The sequence below is a fragment of the Taeniopygia guttata genome, chromosome 5 (genome assembly GCF_048771995.1).
Source record: "Taeniopygia guttata chromosome 5, bTaeGut7.mat, whole genome shotgun sequence".
In the NCBI taxonomy this organism is placed as follows: Eukaryota; Metazoa; Chordata; class Aves; order Passeriformes; family Estrildidae; genus Taeniopygia; species Taeniopygia guttata.
Window position 1 is genome coordinate 59,181,249 of NC_133030.1, and position 26,711 is coordinate 59,207,959.

Sequence of the window (26,711 nt, forward strand, 5' to 3'; positions counted from 1 at the left end):
GCCCGGAGCACACCAGCCCTCAACAGAGATAGAGCAGAGCCTAGGGCTAATCTTAAAAGGCAGAAACATATGGTTTGGACTAGAAAGCAAAGGAAAAACAATAAATGCAATTATTGTCCCAGAATGTCATTGGGCCTTCAGCTACACCCTGCTGGTTTAGGGACTGCCAAGTAAGAGGGCTGAAAATCAAAGGGAAATTAAAATAAGAAATGTTACCTCCTTTTTCAGGAGCCCGGTTTAAAATGATAATTGCATTGCTCTCCTCACCCTAATTAATTTCCTATTGTAGTTGCCTGGCTTTAGAGGTTATAATTCTTTTGAAGCCTAGAGCAAATCATTAAAAACTTAATTAAAGACTCAGATTCACAAAAAGAATAACATACAAGGGATCTCTTCTCCTGGCTCAGAGAACTGTGCTTTGCATGCTGCCAAGTGGTGTTTCCCAGAGGATTAGATGCTCCCTCTTGTCACCAGTGCCAGGAGAGACAAACAAATGTTACCTCTGGCCAAAATGTGGGGAAAGAAAACTGTGGGTACACAGCAGGCTGAGTGCATTGTGGCAGTAACAAGTTTTAAACTGCACAAGAACAACTCATTCAAGGTATGGAACTAGGAGGGAGCCTGCTCAACAGCAGCCTGCAAACACCAAACACTGAAATATAACTTGGGCCTGGGTTGTATTTAAAGGCACCCAAAGAGAGGAAGGCTTTGAAGGCTCCAAAGTAGTCAGCTTTGTGGGAACTCCCTCACTCCAGTCTAAAGCTGGAACAGGCACTGGAAAGGGGCATGGAGCTGAAGGGCAAGGTTTGGGGAAAATAAAATGTGCCTGGCAGTGGTGAAGGGAAGATTTCCTGCAAGCTAAAGAGCAAAGATATATATAAACATTGCAGAGAGAGGACCAGGCAAGCCAAACCTAAAAGGCTGGAGAACATTTTTCTAAAATAAATGTAATACGGATTAAGAGCAGACTGAAGTGGAAATAAAAGAAGACAAAATAAAATGTACTAGGTGCATTTTTAAAATCTCTATTTATATTTGCCCACTTGCTTAATTATTCAAATGTATTTGGGTTTCCAATTGTAGTCTAATGAGTTTCCCCAACTGGAAAGGATTTTTAAGCTGGCAGCACATCCCAGTTAGCTGACCAGTCATGCAGGCACCACAACCCTCCTTTAGAACTTTAAGCCTATTTCATATAAACATTCTTTTGAGTATAAAAATGTTTGGTTTTAAGTGAAAAAAACATAAAAATCAGGAGAGATTCTAGTGGAAAAAGGGTATTTTAAGCCCACACCAGAAACACTGCTAAAGATTAAAGTTAGAAGCTCAAAGTGTTCTATTATTCTCAGTAATTTTTTGTATCCTGCAGAGGGAAAACAGGAATCCCTTTATTCCAGCAGTACTGACAGCACTCAGCAAAGGGGCTGTCTGTGCATAACACCATCCATTGCATATGGCAGGTTCCCAATCTGCAACTTATTTTGTTCTGGGAACATAAACAAGAGATTTAGACAAATACCATCAGCAATTGTTAACATCTTTGCTGGACAAACTAGCAATAATGCTGAAAATTACAAATCTGTCTTTATGCTTCACCAATATATACAGCAAGAGGGAAGGCAATAACAGAAAAGTTTAACAATCACAATTTTTTTTTTTCCCTGAGGATTCAAGTCAGGTAAGTATTCAACAACTGAGCAACAAAAGTGCTCAAGACCTCACAGACTCTGGCTTTGAATTAATAGCTACATGTACTTGTTTTCCTCCTAGATCAGCTCACCTCAGTGTCTGCAATATTTTTGCAAGTAAAGCCTAGAACCAGTTTTTTGGCTTTAAATGAGGAGATACTGAGGCTCAGAGAGGACATTTGCGACCCAGAACAAAGAAGTCTCCAGACCTTTGCTCAGTGCACTCCCTGACCAGACTGACCAGGACGTCGCTTTTCTGCAGGCTGCAGTAAAATTGTGGCTTGCTGGCAAAAAGCTGAACAGATGGTGTGCACTTGAAAAGGCACAGAATTACTGTATATGCAAAATATAATTATATCACTTCCATATGACTAACACGGTTCTCTTCTGGAACAAATTAAAACATATCTGCCACACAGAAATTAACAGTGTGCAAACTAAAACACCATTTCAACAGCACACATCACCCACTTCAAAGCAATTAGATATGAAAACTAAACCACATTTAATGCCTTTGACTTTCAGAGCCTGAACAAGTCAGAGGGAATATTCTGTCAAGAGTATTGGTTTTCTGGAAACATCCGTAATGGCTTTTAAAATTTTGACCTCAGTTAGATTTACTGTGGCTGCTGCTTTGCCATTTAACAAGAAAGAGTAAGCAGAAAAACTTAACCATTTCATTAAAAATCCAGCACTCTGTGCTCCTTCATTAGCACTTTGTAACCACTTTTTTGGTAGAGAATCACAAACTAAAATCTAGTTTAACTCATCCCAGCTTGGCATGGCTGCACACAATTCTTGCTTACACATTTGCTTTTTCAGGGACTGAAGCTGTTTTCAAATGCACCCACCCATTACAACAGCTTTCTTCAGGGATCCATACACATTCCCTTTGAAATCCAGGAACTGAACTGGTTTTAAAACCCTTGCAACTTGCTTCAGCCAAAGGCCTGTGTCAGCATTATAGTTAGTGCTTTTTCTTACCTTTTTTTTCCCCAATTTTTTTTTCTTTTAAAGATAAATTTTAGGAAAGAGGTCAAAAGTTAAGGTAATTTATAAATATTACAAATGAATTTCCATTAACTCTGGAGAGGCTGTAGCTGCTTCTCAATATTCAGCTTAAGAAGAATACTTCCCAAGGTCCTACAAACACTGCAGCTCTCCAGGGATACCCTAGGGAGATGTTTTGACAGCTTTGAAGTTTGGTTTTATCACATGGTTTAGTTCCTAATGGATTGCCTTGGTCCCCTGGATGGCATGTTTGTTCAACTTGCCTTCAACTCTGTTTATCCCTTTGTAAAACAGGTATTAAATGCAAGTCAATGCAAGCCAGAATGACAGGGCAGAGAGGGAACATTTTTGCCAGGCTCCCAAATAAAATTCAAATAGATGACAGAGTGAGAGTTGCTCAGTTGTACCACATATTACACATGTGCATTAACACACTTTTTCCCTTTAAAAAGAAAAAAAAGTGCAACTTAAAGCCACATTTTCTCTCTTAGATCTGCCTAGCAGGTCTCATTTTTGATATTTGGAAACATCTACCTCACAGGGGCCTTGAGAGGGTGAACATCAGGGTCAAAAACCCCCATATGGCTCAGAGAAAAGAACTTTTCCTTTCAGCTGGAAAGGAGAATAAGGTCATTGATGTATTAATGAATCTTGTAAACTGCCTTAATGAAGTTCTAGTTTTCTTTGCCTTTTTCTGAACTCTGTCACTCCATTATACATGTAAATTTAATTTATTTTGGAGTATATTAAATTTTCTGCTGTACTAGTTGCAGTAAGTAATAGAAGTTAAGAAAACAGAATTCCATTCCTCTGCTAGTAGGGAAACAAAAATGTAAGTGCCAGCTCTCTTTGCTGCACCATCAGCAAAAAACAATAATAAAAAAAGAATTGTTATATTTACCAGCCCAAAATATAATTATTTTAACTCTTTTCACATGCTTGGAAGTTCATACACATTTCCCACTCTCAGCAAAACAAATGTAATCTGTCCTAGCAAGCACATACTGAACTTGAAGAAAATTCTAAATTTCACATAAAAAAAAACAAGGGGGAGGGGAAGACAATTAATATCAAAACAGGCTTATGAAAACATTCAAACAATAAGGAAAAAAAAAAAGAAGCTGTGCAGAGATTTTTAACTTACCACAAGAGTAAAGTACACAGTAAAGAAAAATGATAAACTACTTGTGTAGCCAAGAAAGCCTGTAAAATAACAGTAAAAATAAAATAGAATTTATAAGGAAAGTGATCCTAATGTACAGCTAAAGCTTTACATTTTAGGCATGTTTTCTATTACAGTGCTTGGTATCTGGGGCTTAGGACTCAGAATAACAACATTCCAACTGCCTGTCACAGATCATTTATGTAGTTTTGTAGGGCAGAATTAGAACTGGCTTACCACTAATGGCATGCTGTAAGTAAATGCAGCTCTTTAATGTTCTGCTGTAAAGATTTTATTTTAGTATTGCAGACAAAATACTACTGCAACCCAAGTAATAGGTTAACTAGGCAGGGCTGGAAGGCAGAACATACTACAACAACTTAAGTAATCACCACCACCAGCAGCCCCCTGCCAGTTTAAATAAATAAATAACCCATTAAGGTTTTAAAGTCTTCAACTGTAATTGCTACTAAAGTAGAATAATATTCGCTTCTCTCCTTTAATTACTCACCAATTTTAGGAAGAAGGGCAAGAGGAAAAACAATGCAGACTGAAGTAAGCAGCAGCAGCAGTCTCCCATCGAGGTACCAAGACCTGTTGGAAAATTGATTCAGGATTGATACAAAGCTCAGGAGTCCTAAAAATATGTTTAACTTAGAACTGTGCTCTTAGTCAAAGCAACCACTAGGACAAGAAAAAAAAATTACCTGTCTCACATGCTATTTACATGAATTTGTACTCCTAGTTTCTACATTGATATAAAACAGAGCTCCCAGATAATAAGGAGAGCATCATTCTGTAAGGAACCAGCACTGCAAGCAGTGTTCCACAGGCAAGTGTCTGCATGGATCAGGGGTCTGGTGTGTGCCAATTAATAATTCTCATCAGCACAATATGCAAATCCCTGCCTTGATTTACAGCAAGGGTCAGAGGGAAGGGTTTCATACTCTACAGATTTCCAGCAGAAGTACTCACACAGCACAGTGTGTGACTAAAACTGCATTACAATGAGCTGCATATTTACACACCTGAAGAAACAGCAACATCAATTCCCACTCACTGCTGAGTTTCCCTTCCTTGCATACATCCATGAAAGATTCCTTGCATACATCCATGAAAGATGAAAAGGACATGAGGGATAAAAATCATGCTGAAGAAACTGGTAGAATGTTTATACATAAAACCACACATATTAAAAAAGCATTGTAGAGGCGCATTAAGTCCTCACACATTTAAAATCTATTTGAAGCATCAAAATCCCAACTCTGAAGTGAGGAAAGCACAGATGGATAAGTTAAGTAACAGAAACATCTTGAGGGTGCCTGCCCTAACTTGGCAATAGCCATATCCTGTACTGATTAACATCTTGCACATCAGCCTCCAACTTTACCACCTATAAACACCTTGACTTTTGACCTTCCAGTTTATTTAGTCCAGGATATGGTTAGCACCTAATAAACAGGCAGCACCTCAAATTATCATGAGGGAAATACCATAACACCTGTGTTAAAGAAGAATTATCATACAGGTATATTAACTACTGCTATACATCATGGACAGCCACTTGAGCCAGACTTGTTTGAAAAGATGTAATGTAAGTGACCAGAGAAATTTCAAGTTTGAGGGTATCTTCATTGTATCAAACCCAAAGCAACAATGATCAGCAACATTAGCTGAAAATGTTTATATTAAAAATAAGTCAAAATACATAATTCTTCAAAAAGTGTATTATTACCTCTGCCTGTTACTGCTACAGTGAAGAAGCAACTTTGCCAAAATCAGCTTCTTGCTGTAGCATTTATTCTTCATGTTATTATTATTTACCATTCATATATTTTTAAACATTTTGTTTCTTTCCAGTCTGGTGGATGTTCAGATTAGGAGGAACAGCATCATGGCAGAGAACATAAGGCTCATGCACTATGTGTATGGGACCTCTGTTTAAATCTCCTGATTCCAAACCCACAGCTGCCACTGAGGCTTACAAGCTCAGCAGAATGGACAGAAAATTAATTTTGGTTACTTTATGGCAAATGAAGAAACATTTGTGAGTTGGGGGGGGGGGGGGGGGGAACAGAGAGAAAAACAGCAGTGAGGGAATGAAGGAGAAAAAGAAATTTTGTACACTGCTTCATTTTGGAATACCAGTTCTTATACTTAAAAAGACCTCAAAAAAACTGCATAGAGGACTGTTTATTGGAAAATGTGTCCATTTTCTCCTCAAAGTACTGTTGTAAAATACACTTATTTTCCAAAGGCAGAATAAATGTTTTGATAGTGCCTTTAAAATCAATCTGATCTGTAAATTTAATCCTATATGATAAAAGCATTCAAAACATTAAATACAGAATATAAATCCTTGACTCTGCTGGAAAAGCTTTGGCATGCAGATGTTTCTGCTCCCTCCCCCATATTTTAACTAAAAGCAGACATTTAAAAATTGCTTTAATTTCATTCCTGAATTCAACAGAACAAGATATTCATATGTTCTAAATTAGGATCTTACTTTCAGTTCATATCAATTAGACAACACACAAGCAAGACAACTTAATTGCATCAATCACATCCTCTGACAGGGTCATTAAATGTTAACAGAGGGCTCACAAATTACAACTTTTTAACACAATCCTCATTTGAAACTATGTTCATGTCATCAAAACTATGTGGAATTCTTGTTATGCAGACAGAAACATCTCCACTCAATATTAATAAGTGTTCATACTGTATGGTTTTGTTTTTTAGAAAGACATGAGGATATGTTAGACTGGCTCTGAGCCTTTCAAACACATGCACACCTGTTAACCTCTACCTATAAAAACAATTTAATGCACAGAACGTTCTTTAAATGGCTTTCCCAAATGTACAGCTCAGGAAGGTTTATGCATATAAAATACTTTCACAGATAGTTTAACTGACACTTTTGATACATCCCAACTACAGTTAAGGATAAATTCTGCATCAAATGAAAGCGTATCAAATGCTATAATGACTTAATAAACACAGAACAGTTGTGCAATCCCATCTGGAAACAAGTGGCCCAGGTAAAGAAGTTGAATCAAACTATTCAATATTTATGCCCTTTGCATAAATAAGTTGCTTCTTAGGCTTGGCATTTGATTACCTATTTTTGTTGAACAGTTTCCTACCATTAAAAATGTCTGCTAGTAAAAATGAACACTTAACATCTGCAAAAGAATACACAGAAACAGAAGATTATGATCTACTATGGCCATTCATATGGCAAAAGAAATTAAATATAGATGTGGGCAGGCATATGTGCATGTTCCTGGAATACTGCTTGGCCACTGCACTTGAACAATTTGCTTGGACAAATAGTGGAGGAGGGAAATTGTGTTAAATAAACATTGATTGATGCAAGAACTCCAATTTACAGAGGCAGAAACTGGATGAGACCAGGCTGCCACACAGCTAAGCACTGGAGCTGTGGTTAGGATTCCTGTGGACAATTGCAGCTCTTTCTAAAGGCAAAGCTGAACTTCATTCCCATCTCTAACTGTAGTTTCAGCTAGGGAAGAAACATGGGTGTTGGCAGAGCTGACAGATCACTGAGGATTACAACAGCTCAGGTGACTTGTAATAAACAGTTCAACACTGTAACCTGAGTGCTCACATTCAGGAGATCTGAGGTAGGACCTGGACTAAGCTGTTGGGAGCATTATCCCACAGGCACCTTAATGTAGAAGCTGTCACAGTGCTTTTTTCAGACAGAACAACCCTTTGAGCAGCACAGGGTTGAACCTCCAGGTTCTACCTACCAGAAGTTTTCTTAAGCTGTTTGTTTCAAAGTGTATCTTTGCTGAAAGAAAAGTCACTTTGCATAAACAGATCTGACATAAAATTAAAACCAGTAGTAAGAGATGTTAGATGCTAAATTTGGGGTTCGACAGATTGGAATACACGTAGCAGACACAGCAGCAGCTCAACACCACTGTGTATGAAGAGTGAGGCTGAAGTATGAGATTGAAGGAGAAGGTTACAGCACCCAAATGAAAAGCTGATAACTACCACAGCTGGAAGAGATACATTAGCAGACTAAAAATAACATACAGACATAAAATGTAATAGTTTAGAAAAAAAGAGAAAATTGACAACAAACCTTACTAAAACTGTGAGAGCCCAGAGGGCAGAAAGGCAGAAAGCAAGATTACAGCCACAATTAATTTTTCAAACTCATTATAAAATCCAGAAGTTGCAAATGATAAAACAGAAAATCAACTGAAATACCTTTTAACAAACTGATTTCCCACTTAAAATTCACCCACAACATTCAGGAATAATACAAGCATCACCCAGCCTTCAGACAATTTCAGCACATTTCAATCCAGAGCAAGTTTTGAGCTCAAAACATCTGAAAATAGCAATCTGGAAAAACAGCTGTAAGGCACTCCAAGATACACTGTTAGGAATGACAGGAGCATGGAACAACTCAAACAAGGTATTTCAGTGCTGAAGCTGCAATGTTTGCCTTAAGATTTCTTGTGACAGTTCCAATGGAAATGTGAGGGACACACTCCTTACAAACAGCTTTACAGCTCAACTGCAAAAAATAACTTCTTTACTGGGAGCCAAGTTTAGGAATTATAAACCAAGTTTGGAAACCTGGCATTTTTCCCAATACAAGTCAAATTACTAGAGCAAGACAACAAAATATTTCCATATAAATGCCTGCCATTTTTTGTATTGTGATTTTGAATTACTTGAAGTGATAACATGACAGCAGGGGCAATGTTTCTTCTCCTCTCCCTCCTAATACCTTCCTGCTTCCCCTTTTAAAATACTACAGGAAGGAGATTCCTGTAGATGGAGTTTTGCCACTGACTTTAAGGTCGTAGGATAGGAAATTGCCATGAGGAAAGAATCACGCTCTGTGTGTGTGTGCTGCAAAAGACCTGCACTTGCCAAATACATTTCATATTCCAACAACTCATGTAAATGACTATTTATTTTACATGTGAGATCAGAGAAGTGTCAGCACCCATCTCTTTCAGCAGTGCTGAACCCCTTTATTCTTCAAGACAAACACAGAACACACGAAGCATTTTTCCTTACCCACTCTCGGCTCCACTCAAAAACCCCGCAACAGCCCCGGGAAGTTCAGACTTCACAATTAAGAGATAAGATGACATGGCTGCAAACAGAAGCAGGACAGATTTAGCAGAGGAACAGCAGCATCTCAGCCAGCAGGGCTGGACCGGCGGGGCTACGCCTGGAACATCTCAGCTCTGTGTGAGACACCGTGGCACCAGAACCAGAATTTATTTTCTCATATACTTCCTTTAAAAATAGCTGCAAGTAAGCACTGATGTCAGTTAATGCCTCCAAAGAGACTCTTACAATGTGAGTTTTGAAGCAAGGAAAACATAATCCAAAGGACTAAAAGGCAAAATAATATAATATATAGGCTTGCCCTTCTACCTGGGAATACAGACCTACAGGCTAGAGACAGACTATAAGGCTGCAGCACTCCTCCTTCCTCTTTATGAGACATTATTCATGATAAGAGTAAATAACATTTGTTTCTCTCAATACAATAGGGTTTTTTAAGGACTCAGTTTTCATAGTTGTTCAATTGCTGTTGTATTAAATAAATATAAGACAGAAATTGAAACACAAGTATAGGACTTGAAAGGGTTTTTTTAATATACTGCAAGGTTTGGTCCTTAGAGCTAAGAGGATTATCAGTGACAGATCCCTGCTTCTCATAACAAATCCATCAGCAACAAGATCCCAACAATAATAGCAAGTGCAGAACTTTACAGGAACTGTGAAGCAGAGGAGAAATTATTAACTATTCTTACAGGATTACTGACTTGAAATTAAGTGGTTTTAATTCTATTCAGCAGAAAGCAATCCAAAAGCTCCTTCACAGCACCACTTATCTCATTCACTAAATACTGTGATCAAAGCAATGAACGAGAGGGTTTTTAAATCCCAATTTATAGTGTTCTGCTACTTTCACATACTGCTCATGTTGCTTTTTTGTATAAACAGCGGAGAATTACTCAAAAAAATCAAGCTTTACAAACAGTTTCAATGAGCATCAAAGCCTAAGTGAAACTAATTTCCATCCTGCAGAGCAAGTAATTTTAGTAATGTATCAGTAAAAGCTTAGTTACATTCAATCCCTGACAAAACTCAACTGTTGTACTCAAATTTTAGTGTTCAGTATTTAGTAATTCTTTAGAATTTTACCATGATGTATTTATTCATGCTTTAAAATTAAAACATACATTTTGAAAAGGCAAACCAGCAAACTTTCATAAACTGATATTTTAATAAGTTTGTGTGGGTTTTTTTTATCTAAGGAATTTTTTTAATCTTAAAAGAAAAGATGTGTGGACTCAGACACTGCTGTATTACAGCAGTTGCTGTTAAATTTTGAAGAAAGGGTAAGGTGGTCCCAATAAAGAAAAAGAATTCTATTAACACAAAGTGCCATCTACCTACCACAAGGTTAAATTAAAACCATTTGGTAGGTCACTAAATAATAATATTCACTTCTTCATCATTAAAAGCTGTTTTTTCCCAATATTTATGTCTATTTAGTGACATGTAACTGTTGATTGTGTGTGCTGAGGTATTTATCTGCTGTCCTCATTTACTCTCCGACAACAGAATGTAGGTTCAACCAGAGAGAATTACAGCATGCATATTTCTAAGTCACTAGAATTTGTAAGTAAATTTTTCATGCTGAGCTGCAAGCAGCTGCATACTTCATTATACTTAAAAAAAAAAACAACTAAGTGGGGGAAGAGGGAAAGGAAAATTCCTCTAAATTGCAATTCAACCTTATTTAACCATTAGCCTTCTCTCCTGTATGACAGAACACTTTATAAACAAGCAAGTCTGAATTTTCATATAGTTATGTCCTTCAGAAAGATTTCAAAACTAGTTCTTTTGCAGTATCCACTGCAGAAACCTCCAAATTAATTTTTAGATCAGATTTCCACCAATATGCAATCTGTCACTCTGCCCTTGCATTCCTATTAGCCTCTGGCTAATCACTTGATCACTTATCCTTTGTTGCTCACTCTTTGTTTTTGAGAGGAGTCCTATTTCACTGAACTCCACTCCTGAGGGAGCCAATCCTGCACCAAGAAAATTCTGCATGCATCTTTCCTCCTTTCTCTGGGCACATGGGAAACAACCTCACACAGTAGGATTTTTTTATATTCTCTTGTTTGTACTACAAGATGAATAATGAATATTAAATAATTCTATTATATCCTGATATTTGAACCCTAGATAAAAAAATTTTTAAGCATCAGGATATTGGTTTTTGCTTAAACAAGATCTAAATCTTGTGCATGAACCTGAGCAGGATGTCTATACTTAATACAGTTAAAAAAGCCAAATTCTGCTTTTAGTTAATTTGCAAACAGAGTTTTAATTCTCCTCAGGAGAAACAACTCCTTGTAGTTTTACTTGGCCACTGTGTAACTCTGCAACACACTACAGAGTGAGCAAAGAACATGGTTGGATTGTTTTGTTTAGAAAGATGAAACTAAAACAAGAAAACTACAACGATGTGACAAGTCTTTTTCTACTTGAGGAATCAAGAACATAGAATGTGATAGACAAAAAGTCAGGTATCCTTTGCCCCAAATAACAATCTGTACCTCACTTCCCTGACTCAGGTTGTGTTGTACAAATGAAACCTCAGCTCTCCTTGACAGCCTTGATGTGCCACGGAAGGAGGAGATTACACAGCCACAGACTGAGCTGTGACACAAGAGAACACAACAAAAAGCACAACATCCTTGTGCTCCGATTTACCCTGAAATACTGACATGAAACACCCATTCCAGCACTGAGGGACAGGTTTATTTCCTGCAGAACAAACCCTGTGCAATGGCCTGGGCTGAGGCTGCAGCAATAGGGCTGAACTAGAATTGCATGAGCAACCTGCACATGGCCACTTCCTAATTTTCAGGTTCTGAATTTGCTATTTATATATGTTATCTGCCATTTGTATTATGTTTGAAGTAATTTTCAGTATGCACCACGACCTACTTGATGGAGAACAGTTCTGAACTTCTCACCAGGTTTTGACACACTAAAACTCAGAAGAAATCATAATTATATTATTAGTTTATTATTCTGTATACTTGCACCATGTTGAAAGCAGTAAGAAATATTGCTCTTAAAATATCTATCACTTTGCCGTGATCTGAAAACTTGGTATTAGCTCTTCGACAGAAAAAACAAAATATAAAATAGTAATTGCTTTACACTTCCATTAGTACAGCCTGTAGTGCCAGCATGAGCTGTGACTCTATAAATACACACAGCATGCATACATTATTCAGAATGTCTGTGCTGTGCTACCAATATTGCTTAGTACTGACCATATGTGCCACTATCTGAAAAAACAGTTGCTAGAGAAACGGTTGTTTTTTAAGTAGTCCTCAAAATACCTCTTCTGAGGCAGCACAAACTTAAAATATGTGGCTGGCTGTTTGGTTAAAAGAAAAAAAAGTGTAACTTTTTCTTATTATCCTACCCAGAAAGAGAACAAGTGCTGAAGTCCACAGCAAGGATGTCAGAGAAGGTACAATAAACTTGTAAGTAAACATAGACTTTATGGTGATGAAGTCTTTGAATTTTTTCATTGAAGGGACTAACTCTCCTGGTCAGCTTTTCCTCATCTGCCACTGTAGATGATGGTATTAGAGCCCTATAAAGATGTCTTGCATTTTTAAGCACTGTGCAAAGATGGAAACAAGCTCCCCTCCAAACTTCCCCCAGGACAAGAGAGGGCAGGTACTGGTCTTAATATGTCCTCTTAGTGGAAGCTTTAAAAAAGAGTGTTGGAATAATTTATTTGGTTTCAAATACAAATGTAGAATGGAGTATATGACACAAGATGTAATCCTTTTCATATGGAGAATTCCAACAACTGAAACAGGCTATCAATTTCTTTGCTTGTCCTTCTATTATAGAGACTCATCCTGATGAATTTCTGTTCCCCTGCTTCCTTTTCCTTCTATCTTTTGCTTTTACCTGAATTAGTCTGGACTTACTTATGACAAGAGTAAAAAACATGGAACACACAGGCAGTAGACTTATTTTGGTAAAACTTCATTAGTTATAAGTGTACATTTATGCTAAAAGAATAGAAAAGTTTCCTACATAGCTCATCACATATTCCATTCTGTAGTACAGCTGCAGGCTGCTATTTCTGTAATTTTTTTTTTCTATTATTTAAAGTGAGGTTCATATTCTTTACAATATCAAACCTTCCATTCAGTGCAATAGGAAAACACAGGAGCACGGGTCATCAATTGTTAAATTAGTACAGGAGCTGACAAACCTGCCCTTAATTAAGGCAGCTCTGCACTGGAAATCCTCACTTTGAATCAGTCAGGATAATTAGGCTTTCAGGTCAAAAGTAAACCATGCTGTGAAAACAAACATTCAAGTTTGTTTGGAAACAGAATTAGGTTTCCCATACTTAAAGAAAGCTCAGTAATTTCTTAAGGTATTAAGGATGCAGGTCTCCACGTGAAAAAAAAACTGTATTTTATTTTATTCCTCCATGATTTGCACCATTCATTCATTTTCAAAATTTCTGGAGTATTGTTCTCGCTGATTACACAAAGGTTATTCCCATCCACCCCCTCAGTCTGAAAAAATACTTGCTTTATTTAAGTTTGAAACAAATTTTGCAAATATTTTTAGAACTGAACTGCAGAATGGATGAACTTGGGGGGGGGGGGGGGGAGAAAGAAAAACACAAAAGAAAATAATTTGCAATTAAAAAATGTCAAAAATGTCCACTTAGCTTGATAAAAAGAGGGATTTATTAGTCTCTGCACAGCACCTCTAAGCAGGCACTCACAGAAAGCACACACACACACACACATATATATATATATTTTTTTTTTTTACATGGGGGGAACTAAATTTAATTTAATATTTCACGTCAGAAAAACAAAGAGGGGGGATGTGGAACCCAGCAGGAGAAGCTGGAGGTTCCCGAGGCGCCGGGCTGCCTGCAGCTCGCCCGGGAAGGCAGCCCAGGCCAGCAGAGGGTGGTGCTGCTTTTTTGAAATATCTGCTCTGCACAGCGGCTACGCCTCTCCATTGATTCCGGGAAGCTTGAAAAACACGACCCACGCGATTGTAAATACTTATTTAGGGTGTCTTACACGCACAGCAGGGTCTCTGTGTATTGTCTGTCACCTTGACTGTATTAACAGGCCATAAAATCTACAGAGCAGCATCACCCATTGGAAGGAATCTGGTCGCTTCCAGGCACTGCCTGCACCATTCAGGCAGTGCCTGGAGGGATAAAAATCCCTCCAGGGACACAGAACGAGCTTTTTTCCTCATCACTGATTCTTACAAAGAAGAAAAGTGTGTACCTTTGAGGACACCTTATCTCCAGAATATGGTAACAAAAAGCAAAAAGCACCAGTTATAGAAATTACATTGAATTAAACCATATTTATATGAGAAAATAAGTAATTCTCTGTAAAAGTAAGATAGCTGTCTGTAAAGTTTCATTCCAAAGAATAACTGCAATAGCAACCTGGGGACAAGCCAAGGCAGGTTATCTGCCTTGAAGAAATTGAAAAGCAAAAATATATTGCAAAAAATCCTCACAGAGACCACCTAAGCTCCATGGTGGTACTGCAGCATTAATCTCACTGTTAATAAATTTTGAATGATTAAACTCATGTTCTCAGCAGTCTGGACTGATGTTTGTGTGCTGTGGGAATTTAGGGCTTTTTTTTGGCTGCCCTGGCAGGTTTGAGACTTTGGCAGGGGTTAGGAACCTTCTTGTATAGAGCTCTGAGAGATATTGTTTGTGATCTTTGTCTATGGAGAGGAGTTTTTAATTTTATAGGATGAATTATAAGCTTTGAGTGTTTAATAAGAGTAATAATTAAGTGTGACATGGGTGCAAAAGTAAAATTTTAAGTTTCTAGATTAGGAGTTCAAAGGAGACAAGATAAAAAAATTAAGTGTGTCTTGTCCTTCTCCTCCTTCTTCATGCCCTCCATGTTTCATTATAATGTTAGCATTTTTCTATTAGTTTAACCTAGGGACACGCTGTTCAATGTAAATAATAAATATTAGCACATTATTATAAATATAATACACGTAGTTTCTAATATATAATGTTTATACCATCCCACTGAGGGGCAGAGCCCAGCACGCTGCCCTGCAAGACAGACCTACGGCAGGGCAGCAGAACATATTATAAATAAACAAAAATAAACAACCTTAAAAACCAGCACAAACAAATTATAGCTTCTTATTTGACAACAAGACAACAAGACAAAAACTTTCTACAATGTCGGAATCACCAATACCCACAGATTCTGACAGTGTGCCCCACAGCCACCAGGCCCTCTGGGCCCAGCCATATCTCAGCCAGCAGTAACCTTCAGCTGATGGCAGCCCCAGCCTTGGAAGCATGTTGGAAAACTCCACATGCTTCCTGCTAGACCTGGGTGCTGGCATTTCTTAGTGCTGGCAAGGGGCTGAGAGCTGCTCTTGTGCAATGCTTTATTGTGTTTGTCTCCATTTTTCCACCAGCCTTGCTAAAACTCAGCCCTTCTCTAACTTTATTACACATGCTTTAGGAGTCCTAAAGATTTTCTCTTGGGTACATGGCTGTGGACTGTCCTCCTTTTCAGTCATATCCACAGAAAGGACAATTCTAGAAGGAGAAATTGCTGTCCTCCTTCCTCCCCTGCTTCAGAAAGCACCTAGGAATCTTACAGAACTTCCCTGGTGGGGAGGAGGGAAGGGTTGTGTGATTCCCAGCCACAGCTTTGGCCCACTGTGCCTCATCCATCACTTCCTAGAAGCACAACACTATTAAACAATGGCAGGGAATCCATCCAACTCCAGCTGCTCCTGGGAAGGATGGCATGGAGAGCCAGCAGAGCCGTGGAACTCAGCATTTCTGACAGCAGCCTCCCTCTCTCCCTGTGTGCCTACAGACCTGCAATTCCTCAAGGGCTCTCTCCCTTCTTTGAGGGCACCTGACACCATCTGGGACCCTTCAAGATCCTCTTCTTCAGAGCAGGTGAGAAAGGGACATAGGGAAGATCACTCCAAAGGAAGAAGTGTGTGACAGGAAAGGGCTGATGAACAAACCTGAGCAGCCTGGGAAGTGCAATTTGACAGTTCCCTTTTTCATGTGCTCTTCGCACCCACACACCAAGCAGCTCTATCAGGATCAAGGCAGTTCACATGACTGTTTACATTAAAGGGCTGCTGAATTGGGTCAACAAACTGAGAAATTGAATGTAAAAATTAGTAGCACTGGCCATCCCATTCAACGTTTTGTTTTCCCTCATTAACAAATACCTATATTTCAAGAACAAGAACATACTCATTATAAGGAAAGCAAGGCAAATGTTCTCTAAGCTTAGTCACTCTAAGCTCTACATATTCTATAAAGTCTTTTGAATTGGGGTATTAAAATTACTCTAATTTACATTTGGATATTGAAAAGTTAACTCAGTATCCTGGTGCATCCTTAGTTAATCTTGGTACTTTAATAGATTTTGGTATTTGATTGGTATTATGTGGATTAACTAAATGCCTTCCAAGGAACAATTAAAAATCTACAGGAGAAGTTGAATACTCATGTTAGAAAAGCATATTAAAATTCCATACAATGTATATGAAAACTTCAACCTTAATTTGACCAATCAGTGCTTTCCTGTAACTGTACAAAAATGTTTATTTTCTTTTCCTTGGATATGCTGGTAATAGAAAAATCAATTTCCCTATCTACACAAATCCCTGAATGTATGCAATTAGAATGTCAAATGCAAATTTGCACATTAACCTTTTTTTTAAAAAGACACAAAGATGACAAATTGGAAAGCGTAACTATTAAAATTATCACTAAAATGCTCTCTCAACCACAAATTAACATAAATCACTTGTGCACTTAGGCTATTTTTAGAAGGGATCAGAGCAAGCTTTAAAAAAAATCCCAGACTAGATACAGATAGTGACAATAACCCTGGTAAAGTTGCTTAATCACAAGCCGTCTTTCATTATCTCATGCTCTCTAATCACTTCTGAAATAAGATACCGTATGATGCAATGCACCCAGGTCTGATGATGGAAGAGGTAACACAAAACAATTTTATTTTTAGCCTTCCTCTGAAATCAAAGATGTTCACAGAGTCTGGATGTCTGCCCAACAGGCACCGTGTTCCTGGTTCCTTCAGCCAGACAGAAAAACAGGAAGAGGGGAGCACAGCAAACCAGCATGACAGGCAGAGCCCAGGTTTTACACTTAATTCCAGCATGGATCCCATTCAGGACAAACCACACTCCACAATTTTCCCATGTAAAATCTGCAGAAGGACCAGAAAGACAAGAAAAATTCTTTTCTTTCCATGAAGTTCTTTAAAGAGTCAAAGTTGTGTGAGAAGTGAAGAGAACTTTTCATATCTTATGTTTGTTAAGAGCCTGTCTGCCTGCAGCACAGTGACCTTCAGAGCTGGTCCTGACACGGGGGACTTGGACTGCAGCATCCAGCATGCAATGGTTTGGGGCTCTGGAGTTACTGAGCTGAATTTTTTAAGGATGGCACAGAGGAAGCTATGAACTGTGATGAGGAAGAAATGAGAGTTATATTTACTTTGACAACAAAATCTTGTACATGAACCCAGAATCTCCAGAACCTGCTCACTGTATCACTCCTTCTCTTGTACTGTTTATTTAGAGGTCCACTCAAATGGGAAAGGAAATGAAAAGATTTGTTCATTGCTACAGAACATCCTCTAAAACCTGTATGAATAAATAGTCCTTAATCTTGGAAGTGCTATGGTCACTCCTGCCTAAAATTAACACTTGGATTTTTATAGCCATTTCATTTGGATAGCTTTTATTATATTGGAACTTTTAGTATAAGATAATATTCCAATTTTGTCATGAAAGCACAGTTATTTTGTCTAGTTCTAGGTGTGTACACAGTGACAAGAAACAGCAATCACTGAATTACCTCGACTTGACAGGTAATCTTAAAGGAAAGAAGAACAGCACTGGAATGCTGTTTCCTTCTACTGATGTATGTGAACATGGGTATCCGCATGGTGATAGAGAACAGAGGAGGGAGCTTTCAGATAATTCCCACATTTAAAAGAAAACATTTACAACAAAAGAAAAATAAAAATTTTTCTATTAGACTTCAAACTGTTCTACTTCCACAGAAATAATTTCTAAATACTTAGTGACTATCAAGTGTGTGAGCAAACCTGAGTAAGAGTCCAAGTAGAAAAACAGGGAGTGCTATTATGCCATGTACCAAGAAAACAAAATAACTAACAGTAGAAGTGGACAGCCCACATGATGTAAGTCAGGAAGATAAACTCCCCCAAAAATAAGTTACTGAGCTAAAAAAAGAAAGCTCCCATTAATGCAAAACATATGAAACATCATAGCTAAGTAAACATTCACTTGCTGCACAAATCACTAAAATGTATCAGCAGGTTCCAACAGCAAAACCCAAAACACATGATCTCATAAAATGCAGCTACCAGACACAAATGTACAGAACAGCAGAGAGGAGATGCTGCTTCCTTGAGCTCCTTTCAATGAGCAGTGCATCTCTAAAGGATGTGCTCCACATCCCGGGATGCAGCAACAGGCAGAGAATCCAATCCCCAGAATTTTCCCATCTATCCCACAACTACACCCCTTCTGCTCAGCACCATCACAAAAGCCTTTCCCTTAAGTTTCCAGTCCTTTTAATCAGTTTCTTAAAAACACTTTAATTATTTTGGTGCTCGTGGAGCTTTGAAGCCTGGCACAGATTTAATATCGAGCATATGAAGTCTCTTACCTCCAATATTCTGGATAATTATTGTAGTTGCAACAAGGACCTATAAAAAAATTGATTTCTTTAGAAAGGGTAAGAAGTATAACTAAAATCATATGTCTACAGCAGGCATAAACCACATGTGTATTATCTTAAACACACCAGATGTAGCAGTGATAACAAGTCCTGAAAGGAAGGGACTCTTCTCCTTAGTGAGGAGTTTAACACATGGAAACCAGCACAATCTAAAATGAACATTCTAAAACAAAACTTCTTCCTGAAAATATCACATTTTTATTCTGAGACAAAGCAACAGTGAAGCCTGTTGTGCACAAGAGAGGGTTTTTAAATCACTGAAAACATAAGTGCATTCTAACTGTCATCAGGTGAATACAAATGAAAATTATCATTTATCTCTGAAAAGACAGACAGCAGAGATTTGTACAAGTTCAAGTGTACTTCCTTACTCTGGAATATTTTTGACTGTCAGGAATGTCATTGTTTTTTAAAACTTGTAAACCAGATAGACTTCGCCTTAGCACTTGTGATTATTCATACTGGACTGATATGGAAGCAAAAATGATTACAGGCAACTAAAAAACTTGTCTGAATAAAAAAAAAATTCCAACTGAAAAAAAACCCAAAAAGTGGCTATGAAGTTTTTTCAATGTTTTCTTTTGAGTTCAGCTCTAAAATACCATGATCATGAGCTTCCATTTTCTTTCTGCCCACTGCTCTTCTTGATATAGGACATTTCCTAAATGAGTGCTGCCATTAAGTCAACTTGGAAAAAACTTCGGCTACAGTAATGAGAAGAAGTACAAATTTAGCTTTTTGAAAAAAATCATTTCAGATTTTAAATTAATTCAAAGTCAGTTCAAAACTCAACAAGGAAAGGAAGAAAAAAAAATAATATCTTGGAATTTGCCATAGATGGAAACAAATAGTTCACACCTTTGGAAAGGGAGAATCAGCAATCTTCCAACAGCAGAATATTTCCATTCTTACAAATCTCAGAAAAATACATTTGAAAGGAAATCACCAGGTTGAGTAATTGTTCTACTTCAAGAGTAGTTAACCAGTAGTTTACTCAAACTAAGCTGCCAGTTCAAGCAAGGTTCTACAGCGGCCTGGCAGTATCACCACCTATGTGCGAGGGAGAAGTAAGTACTGCTGCAGAGAAAAAAAGAAAAAAGAAAAAAAAGTCATCTGATTGATGACTTTTTGACTGACTGATTGAGAACTATTCAGGGACAGATGAGAATTCAGAATGGTTGTGGTGAAGTAGAAAAGCCTAAAAATCAACAAGATCAGTTAGAAGCAAAGAATTCAGGAAGCAGACCTCAAATACAAGACTTAAAGTGGTACTGGATTGCAAAGAGAAAAAAAATCTGAGATAACACACTCGGAAGCAGCAAAGCCTGTCTTGCAGGCAAGTTTAAAGAAAAGTGTATAAATATCAAAGATGTTTCAGCAACAAAGACAACTGTTCCAGAAAACATCAGCTCAACAGGAAAGCTTGGTGAACTTTGATTATTTTATCAAAAGAACAGATTCCCAGCACAGAAATATTCCAGTGCTCTCCAAGCACACTGAAAATAAAAGGTAGATAATTTTCAGCACGGATTACTTAAACTGCAAATAATGAAACAGTATATTAAGAAGAATTTTTTAAAAAATACACATGTTGACTATGATGTGAAGCTGTGAAATCTCCTTCACTTAAGCTTTTAAATAACAGATTAGACAAGCATGTGCCAAGAATGGTTTATGTATGTTCAGCCCTGCTTCAGGGCAAAGGCAGAGTAAGTCACATTTTAGTTTCTTCTTAAGCTCTACATTTCTATGACTTTTTTCAGTAATGGCTCATGGTTAATGTGTACAGAACAGCTCCTGTAAAAAACAACTAGGTCTTATTCCTAGCTATTATCAAGGTTTATTATCACTTGAGGCTGATCACTTGCTAATTTGGTCAATAAATATTGATCCTCAGACTACACTCAACTGCTTATTAATGCTAATGGAAGCCTTACAAACACCTGACAACTCAGTTTTAATTCTCACTGACATTTAGATAGAAAAAAGCAGTCTCTAGGCTGTTAAGCCAAACTAATTTTAAAAAGTCTGCACTGTTTCAGTAAAACATTAAAATCACACTTGTGTGTGGTAACGTGTTCTCAGTAAGGTGTAACTGGAACACAAAGCACAGAATTCATAACATTAAATGTGTGTATTCTCAGGCAGTATTTCCTGTGCACCCACAGTTACTCCATAACATCAGTGCTAGGAGAGACAGCTCCAGAACACACTACAAAAAAATAATAGCGAACATTTCCATAACTCTTGTATCAGAAATGTTTAAGTTTGATGGTGGTTTTGTATGGTTACATTTGTTTGGGGGTTTTGTGCCTTTTTTATAATCAAGAGATAAAAAAAGTAAACATTCATGTGAAGAGCTTACTAAACAAAAGGTAACAATTAACATGATTATATGTACTCTTAGCTGTTCCTGTTGTGGAAATGACATGAAAAGCCATCCCTTATCTTAGATCCTTATGGAATGCTGAGACACCAACAGAAAATTCATCACTTACCTGTCTCTTAATACTTTTACAGCAGAGGCAGGACTGTATCAAATCTGAACCTTAAGCCAACCTGACAACAATGCCAGTGAGCAGACTGGTGCAGACAACTGAAAGTGAACACTCTGACAGGAAAGCAGCACAAAATCTTGCATTTAAGGAGTGCAAATTTAACTGAAGTTGGGCTTCCACAGATCAGACACACAAACTGAAACCAAGTGAAAAGCTTCAGGCTTTAAGGGATTTTTCAGCATACTGTGGTGTCAGTAAAAGACTATTAATTTCATTTGTATCTCTTTACTATGCAAAGAACATTTGCACATCAGAAGCATGTGACCAAGAAGAAAAACAGGTAAAAATGAATACTTACCCTTCCAGTTGATCCAAATGCAAAAAGGCCAAGGTCTTCATAAGAAGTGACAGCTGTGGTAAGGGAAAAAAAGAAAAGAGCTAAAATATCTCTAAGTTGAAAAGCCTGAAACCTCTATTCTTGGCCCTTTCCCCCCCTTTTTAGATTAATAAAATTCAGGATTAAAATAATATTTCATAGTAGCTTTTTACTTACAAAATAGCTTTTATATACACCAGTAGTCCTGCTACAAAATATAGCTCTATGCTCAAACATTCAGAGAGTCTTCAGAAACATAATTTAATATTTGTAGTTACAATATTTAAAATATAATACTAGTACCTTAATGGCAAATTGCCTTCTCCCAAAGATTTTCTTTGTGGGTGAAGAATTACGAAATTAGCATTAGCAATGAGATACAAGATATTTCTGTATTTTATTTTTTAAAAAGCAGGTTTTTTAAAATTATGATGACAACAGAGGATACATTTTCATCCTTCGACAAATATAAATATTATCATCTTTCCAGCTTTTAAGAACTATATATTTTCAAGAGAGCAGAAGGTAAACACCTTCTTTGGTTGAAATCTATTATTAAAAAAACCCAAAAGAAAACCCAAAGCAAAACAAAAATCCTGCCCTTACCTGCACCCAACTTACATAATTACATGAAAACAGCCTGTGGTTTCCTGTATAATTTTGCTGGGTTTTAGCTGCAGCTCACTTCTATTATTGCTGTTAACTCAAAACAATCCCTTCTCAGAGAGAGGGGAAGTCCTATTAAAGCCTTTGTTACTCTGTATTTTGTTACTAGAAACTCAAGCAATATCAAAAAGATGAAAGTTTTCTGAGAAACACCCCTCATTTCTTGGCCTTTAATAAAACAGCTGTGAATGCCTCAGAGGGTAAAATTAATCTCAAAGCCACATAATTCTGTTGTCAGGACATTTGGTTTCTCTTCCTTGGTTCTGTTTGGTACAACACTGCTCCTGTCACATCTTAATTGAGGGCCCAGCTGTGCAAGCTGAGCTTTTCACACCTGAGTGAAGCCCCAGCCTCTGCAGTAAATGACACAAGGCATGGGACACAGGCACCTCAAAGAGATCAGGTGACAGCACTGGAGCCTCACACTTGCCCAAGCTTAGGTGGTTTTATTTCACTGAACTTCTGCTCACAACCAGATCAGTGCCCCAGAGGGGAAATGAACTAAACAAAAACAAACAGAAACCAAATCCAACAAAACTTCATACATTTTCTCGTATGATTTTGTCAAGGGCAGTGTTTCCCATTCTGCTCTACTACAGACACCAGCACACTATGACAATATAAATGAAATTTAAAAATTAAATGAGCCAGATTCACTGCTCAGTATAAACCTGGAACTATCTCTAACAAATATAATTAAACAAAATATATGTCTTACTAGATTCTACTCTGTGTTTTTCCTAATTTCCATTTATAAAGTAGCTGATCACAAGAGGGGAAAAAAGCATTTTAGGTAGCCAACTTCATATCAGTAAAATAGTAAACATATTTAAGAACAAGTTGTTTTTACCACATGGTAATAAATATACAGCACACATGTATAAGGAGTTATGAACAAAGAGAACAAAATTTTCCACACAATTCCAAAAAAGCAATATGAAACCTTAGAGTATTTTCTGTAGTAACTGTTTCTGTAATCAGTTTAGTCCTATGAACACTGGGAAGTCCTAGAACTTGATCACATTATTTTTGTAATTTCAAGAATATATGGAACAAAATATTTGCAATTTATATAGAGATAAGTAAGTTCTGCCTGATTAGTTTGTTTTTTATCGTATTATTAACATTCCATGGAAATTATCTCTTTAGGCAAGTATAGTACCAGCAATATTTGTGACTAACTCCTAAAATGAAAGGAAAAAAACAGCCACAAAACTTCAAAGTGCCTCTCACTTAAATTCCCAATTCCTCTGCTTTACAGAGTAAGCTCAGCCTTTATCAGCCCAAAACAACACAGGTCATACTGAATTAACACCAGGACAAACACTGACTAAACCAATCTCAACTCAACACTTGACAATTGGGAATATTTTTTTTGCTAAGCCTGTTGGTCTACACAAATCACTTGATTTTGTCAAAGTCCACACAAATATAAATGAGTAACCAAAGCCACTTCTTTATTTTTGAATTGCAACTAAAATGCCTGTGCTTAATAAATCCTGGCCTCTGTTTAAAATGGAATTAGTAGTAGTGCTTTCTTTTCAGGTGTTTTATAGGTCATCTCTTTCCTAAATAATAGTTTACAAACCCTTTCAACAGTTTCTCTTCACCACCCTTTACATTTTTCTAGCTTGTTTTTAATATAAAAATACTAAAATTTCCTTCCAATTTTCTCCCATGGATTAAGCTTAATATTCTAATACTGTTTACAAATTAATATCGATTTTTAAAGAGAATGTTTAATTAAGTACTTTGGAAACAAACACGTACAGAGATTTTACTTTGTCAAGGTACAAAGGTTGTATTTCCTACTTTTAAAGACAGTTTTCCAAGGAAAAACTTGGAATGCTATCTAACATTTAATTATTTCAATAGCTGACAGGAATTACAGAAAATATAATCTCAAATCTAATTTTAAAAATCAAAAGACAAAAGTTCATAAATCCAGTAAACTTATCCAGACATAGTTCTGGTGCAAATCCTACCTGCCAGCATTAGGTGATAACTAATTATTAGTTTCAGACTGGAGGAATTCTTCATCCTGACACTTCAGCTGTATGCATATCCAAAATGCTTTCCTGAGGTGGATTGTTGCCTTTGGACAAGAACTGAGGAGTTAAACCCTTCTTGCATATCAGGCCTCTGAGTTCAGAACATACAAACTGTTCTTACTTCAATGAACTTAAATCCTTAGTTCTCCCCCTCATCCTAATTATTTTGCAATAATCTCTTTAATTATTTTCTTACTAGGCAACAGTTTAATACAACTTAATGTCCATAAAATACAGAACTTTTCAGCCTAAAGTGAGAGGCTAAAAAGGCCATTAAAATTACCTGAAATCTCTTTTTTTTTTTTTTCTCTTTTTTTTGCTTCTCATGTACCTCTCTAGCTTTGTGTTTCAGGTCCTGATTCCTTTCTAATATGCAGCACCCCAAAAGGAGAAAAATATTACCAAATACTCAATCCCAAAACATCGAGCAGCCAACAATACCAATCATAAAAATAAGCCTACCTCTGAGGGGTGTTTTTTAAGAATGTATGAAGAAGGTCACTCAACAGGTGGGGACAGGAGCAGCAGATCTAAGAATCAGGAAGCAATCATCTGAGAGACCAAAGGCAGCTAAAGAAAACAAAGCCAAAGAGGAAAGAAGCAGAAGCTTTCTCCCACCACCTTCAAAAAGAGGAAAATAGATGAGAGGGAAACAATAAGCAGGGAGACTTCCTGCTGCAACATGATCTTTGTGTAGGAGAAGTAAAGGAAGGACTCAGTTGTTTCAGTAGCAATTAAAAGAAGCAGGAATTAAAACATGAGCAGGTTTGACTGCAGGTATTAGAATGGACTGTTTGAAGTGCCTCAAAGCAGTGCAGTTTCCAAGGGCTGCAACATGACTTCTCATTCAGCAACAAAATGCTCTAACAGCTTCATCTATAAAGCACCATGAGAATAATAATAATTCAATATGATTGAAAAACCTGAAAGGTATCCATTTCAAACCATGGACAAAAACATATGCACTACTCCAAGGAGAATGAAAGGCTGCTATTTTATTGCTCTTAAGCATTCACTGAAAGCAAAAGCACACAATGAAGTAGTGAAGTTCAGCCAGCACCAAAATAATTTTGCTGCAGAAATACAGGATCTCTCTGGAAAGATAAGAGAGGCATTTGGAAAAAAAAAATTTTAAATTTAGAAACCAGTCAGTTTGGGATTGGCTTTGCACAAAAAGACTCAAAATCCTGCTTTTAACTGGCAGATATTGTTAAAAACATTAAGTATTTCAAGGTCAGTCAATCAGACACCACTGTTAACTACAATCGTTATACTGAGTCATGTCTCTGTGATAAAACTGAGGAAGTATTTCAGAGCACACTGTTAGATAAATCCTTTTCACTTACCAGTCTGAGTGCACATACTGAGCAGAAGAAACACAGAGTAAGAAGCAAGGCTGGCAACAATCAGCAGCAAGATACTGAAAACCACAAAATATTCACAATTAAGCACTTTTATAGTACAATGCATTTTCGAGCTTTAAGAATGCTACTCTTGCAAAAACCAAGCTGCAGGATTTCCTCATTTTATGGATTTTATCTGCTGACTATGGTTCATGTGGTCTCTGATCTTCCCAATAGCTGCCAAGCTGCCCTGATGTGTGGATTACAGAATGGCCATCACCATGGGAGTTTGTGTGTGCAGATATACACAAATACACATCCCCCAGTGAAGAGAAATCAATGCTTAGGAAATGGTCAAAGGGACAATTCCAGTGACTTTGGCCCCATTACCCACAGGGTAGCATTTGCAACAAGTAGAAGTGCAAACAAAAGCAGAAGCTGATTGACAGTTTTCAGCCACATATCCACCCTATTCCACAAGGCCCATTCCTGGAGCTAAAGGAGATGAGAGTTTTGAAAGGAAAATATTAATCTATCAGGAGTAATGGCCAAGAAATTGCCACCCTGTGGCAATTTAATGCAATGTCTGGGTAGGATTTATGTTAGGCCAGATCTGAATGACTAAATCCAAAAGGGGAAGATCTTAATCAACAATTCTGAAAGGCACAATATATTCATTTCTTCCTCAGATTTGCACAGGAGTCTCAGTAATCAATTTTTGTCCAATTTAAACCTACAAGGGGCGTTTAAAAATGGGTACATGTAAAACCTGAACACTTACCTAAACCCCATGATCCCTGTGTTGGCCATGGCATAGGACAAGCCAAGTATCCCACTGCCCATGATTGCATTCATTAAGTTAAACACTGAGAAAGCAAAGGAGGAACCATGACTTGAAGAACTCTGTGAAAAGGACAGGGAAAAAAAAAACTACAATTAGTGAAAGAGGTCTTTTGATCTTTCCTAAAATGAAAATTCAAGGGAGGGGGCAAGAGTCAA

The 26,711-nt window shown here is 37.4% G+C and overlaps 1 protein-coding gene across 12 annotated transcripts in view; it reads right to left on the reverse strand.

The window, feature by feature from the left end:
* SLC38A6 (solute carrier family 38 member 6) overlaps nucleotides 1–26,711 on the reverse strand; it is a 38,536-nt gene that overhangs the window by 11,215 nt on the left and 610 nt on the right. For all 12 annotated transcript variants that reach the window (XR_012056563.1, XR_012056562.1, XR_012056560.1 and 9 more), the window contains exons 2-8: nucleotides 26,494–26,615; nucleotides 25,716–25,789; nucleotides 21,635–21,687; nucleotides 18,707–18,746; nucleotides 8,932–9,010; nucleotides 4,373–4,455; nucleotides 3,844–3,902 (exon numbers count right to left, since the gene is read on the reverse strand). Coding sequence is in view for 4 of the 12 variants with exons in the window: in XM_072930524.1 (XP_072786625.1) it covers nucleotides 3,844–3,902; nucleotides 4,373–4,455; nucleotides 8,932–9,010; nucleotides 18,707–18,746; nucleotides 21,635–21,687; nucleotides 25,716–25,789; nucleotides 26,494–26,615 (510 nt within the window). In the remaining 8 variants the exon portion in view is untranslated. The remainder of the gene's footprint in view (nucleotides 1–3,843; nucleotides 3,903–4,372; nucleotides 4,456–8,931; nucleotides 9,011–18,706; nucleotides 18,747–21,634; nucleotides 21,688–25,715; nucleotides 25,790–26,493; nucleotides 26,616–26,711) is intronic.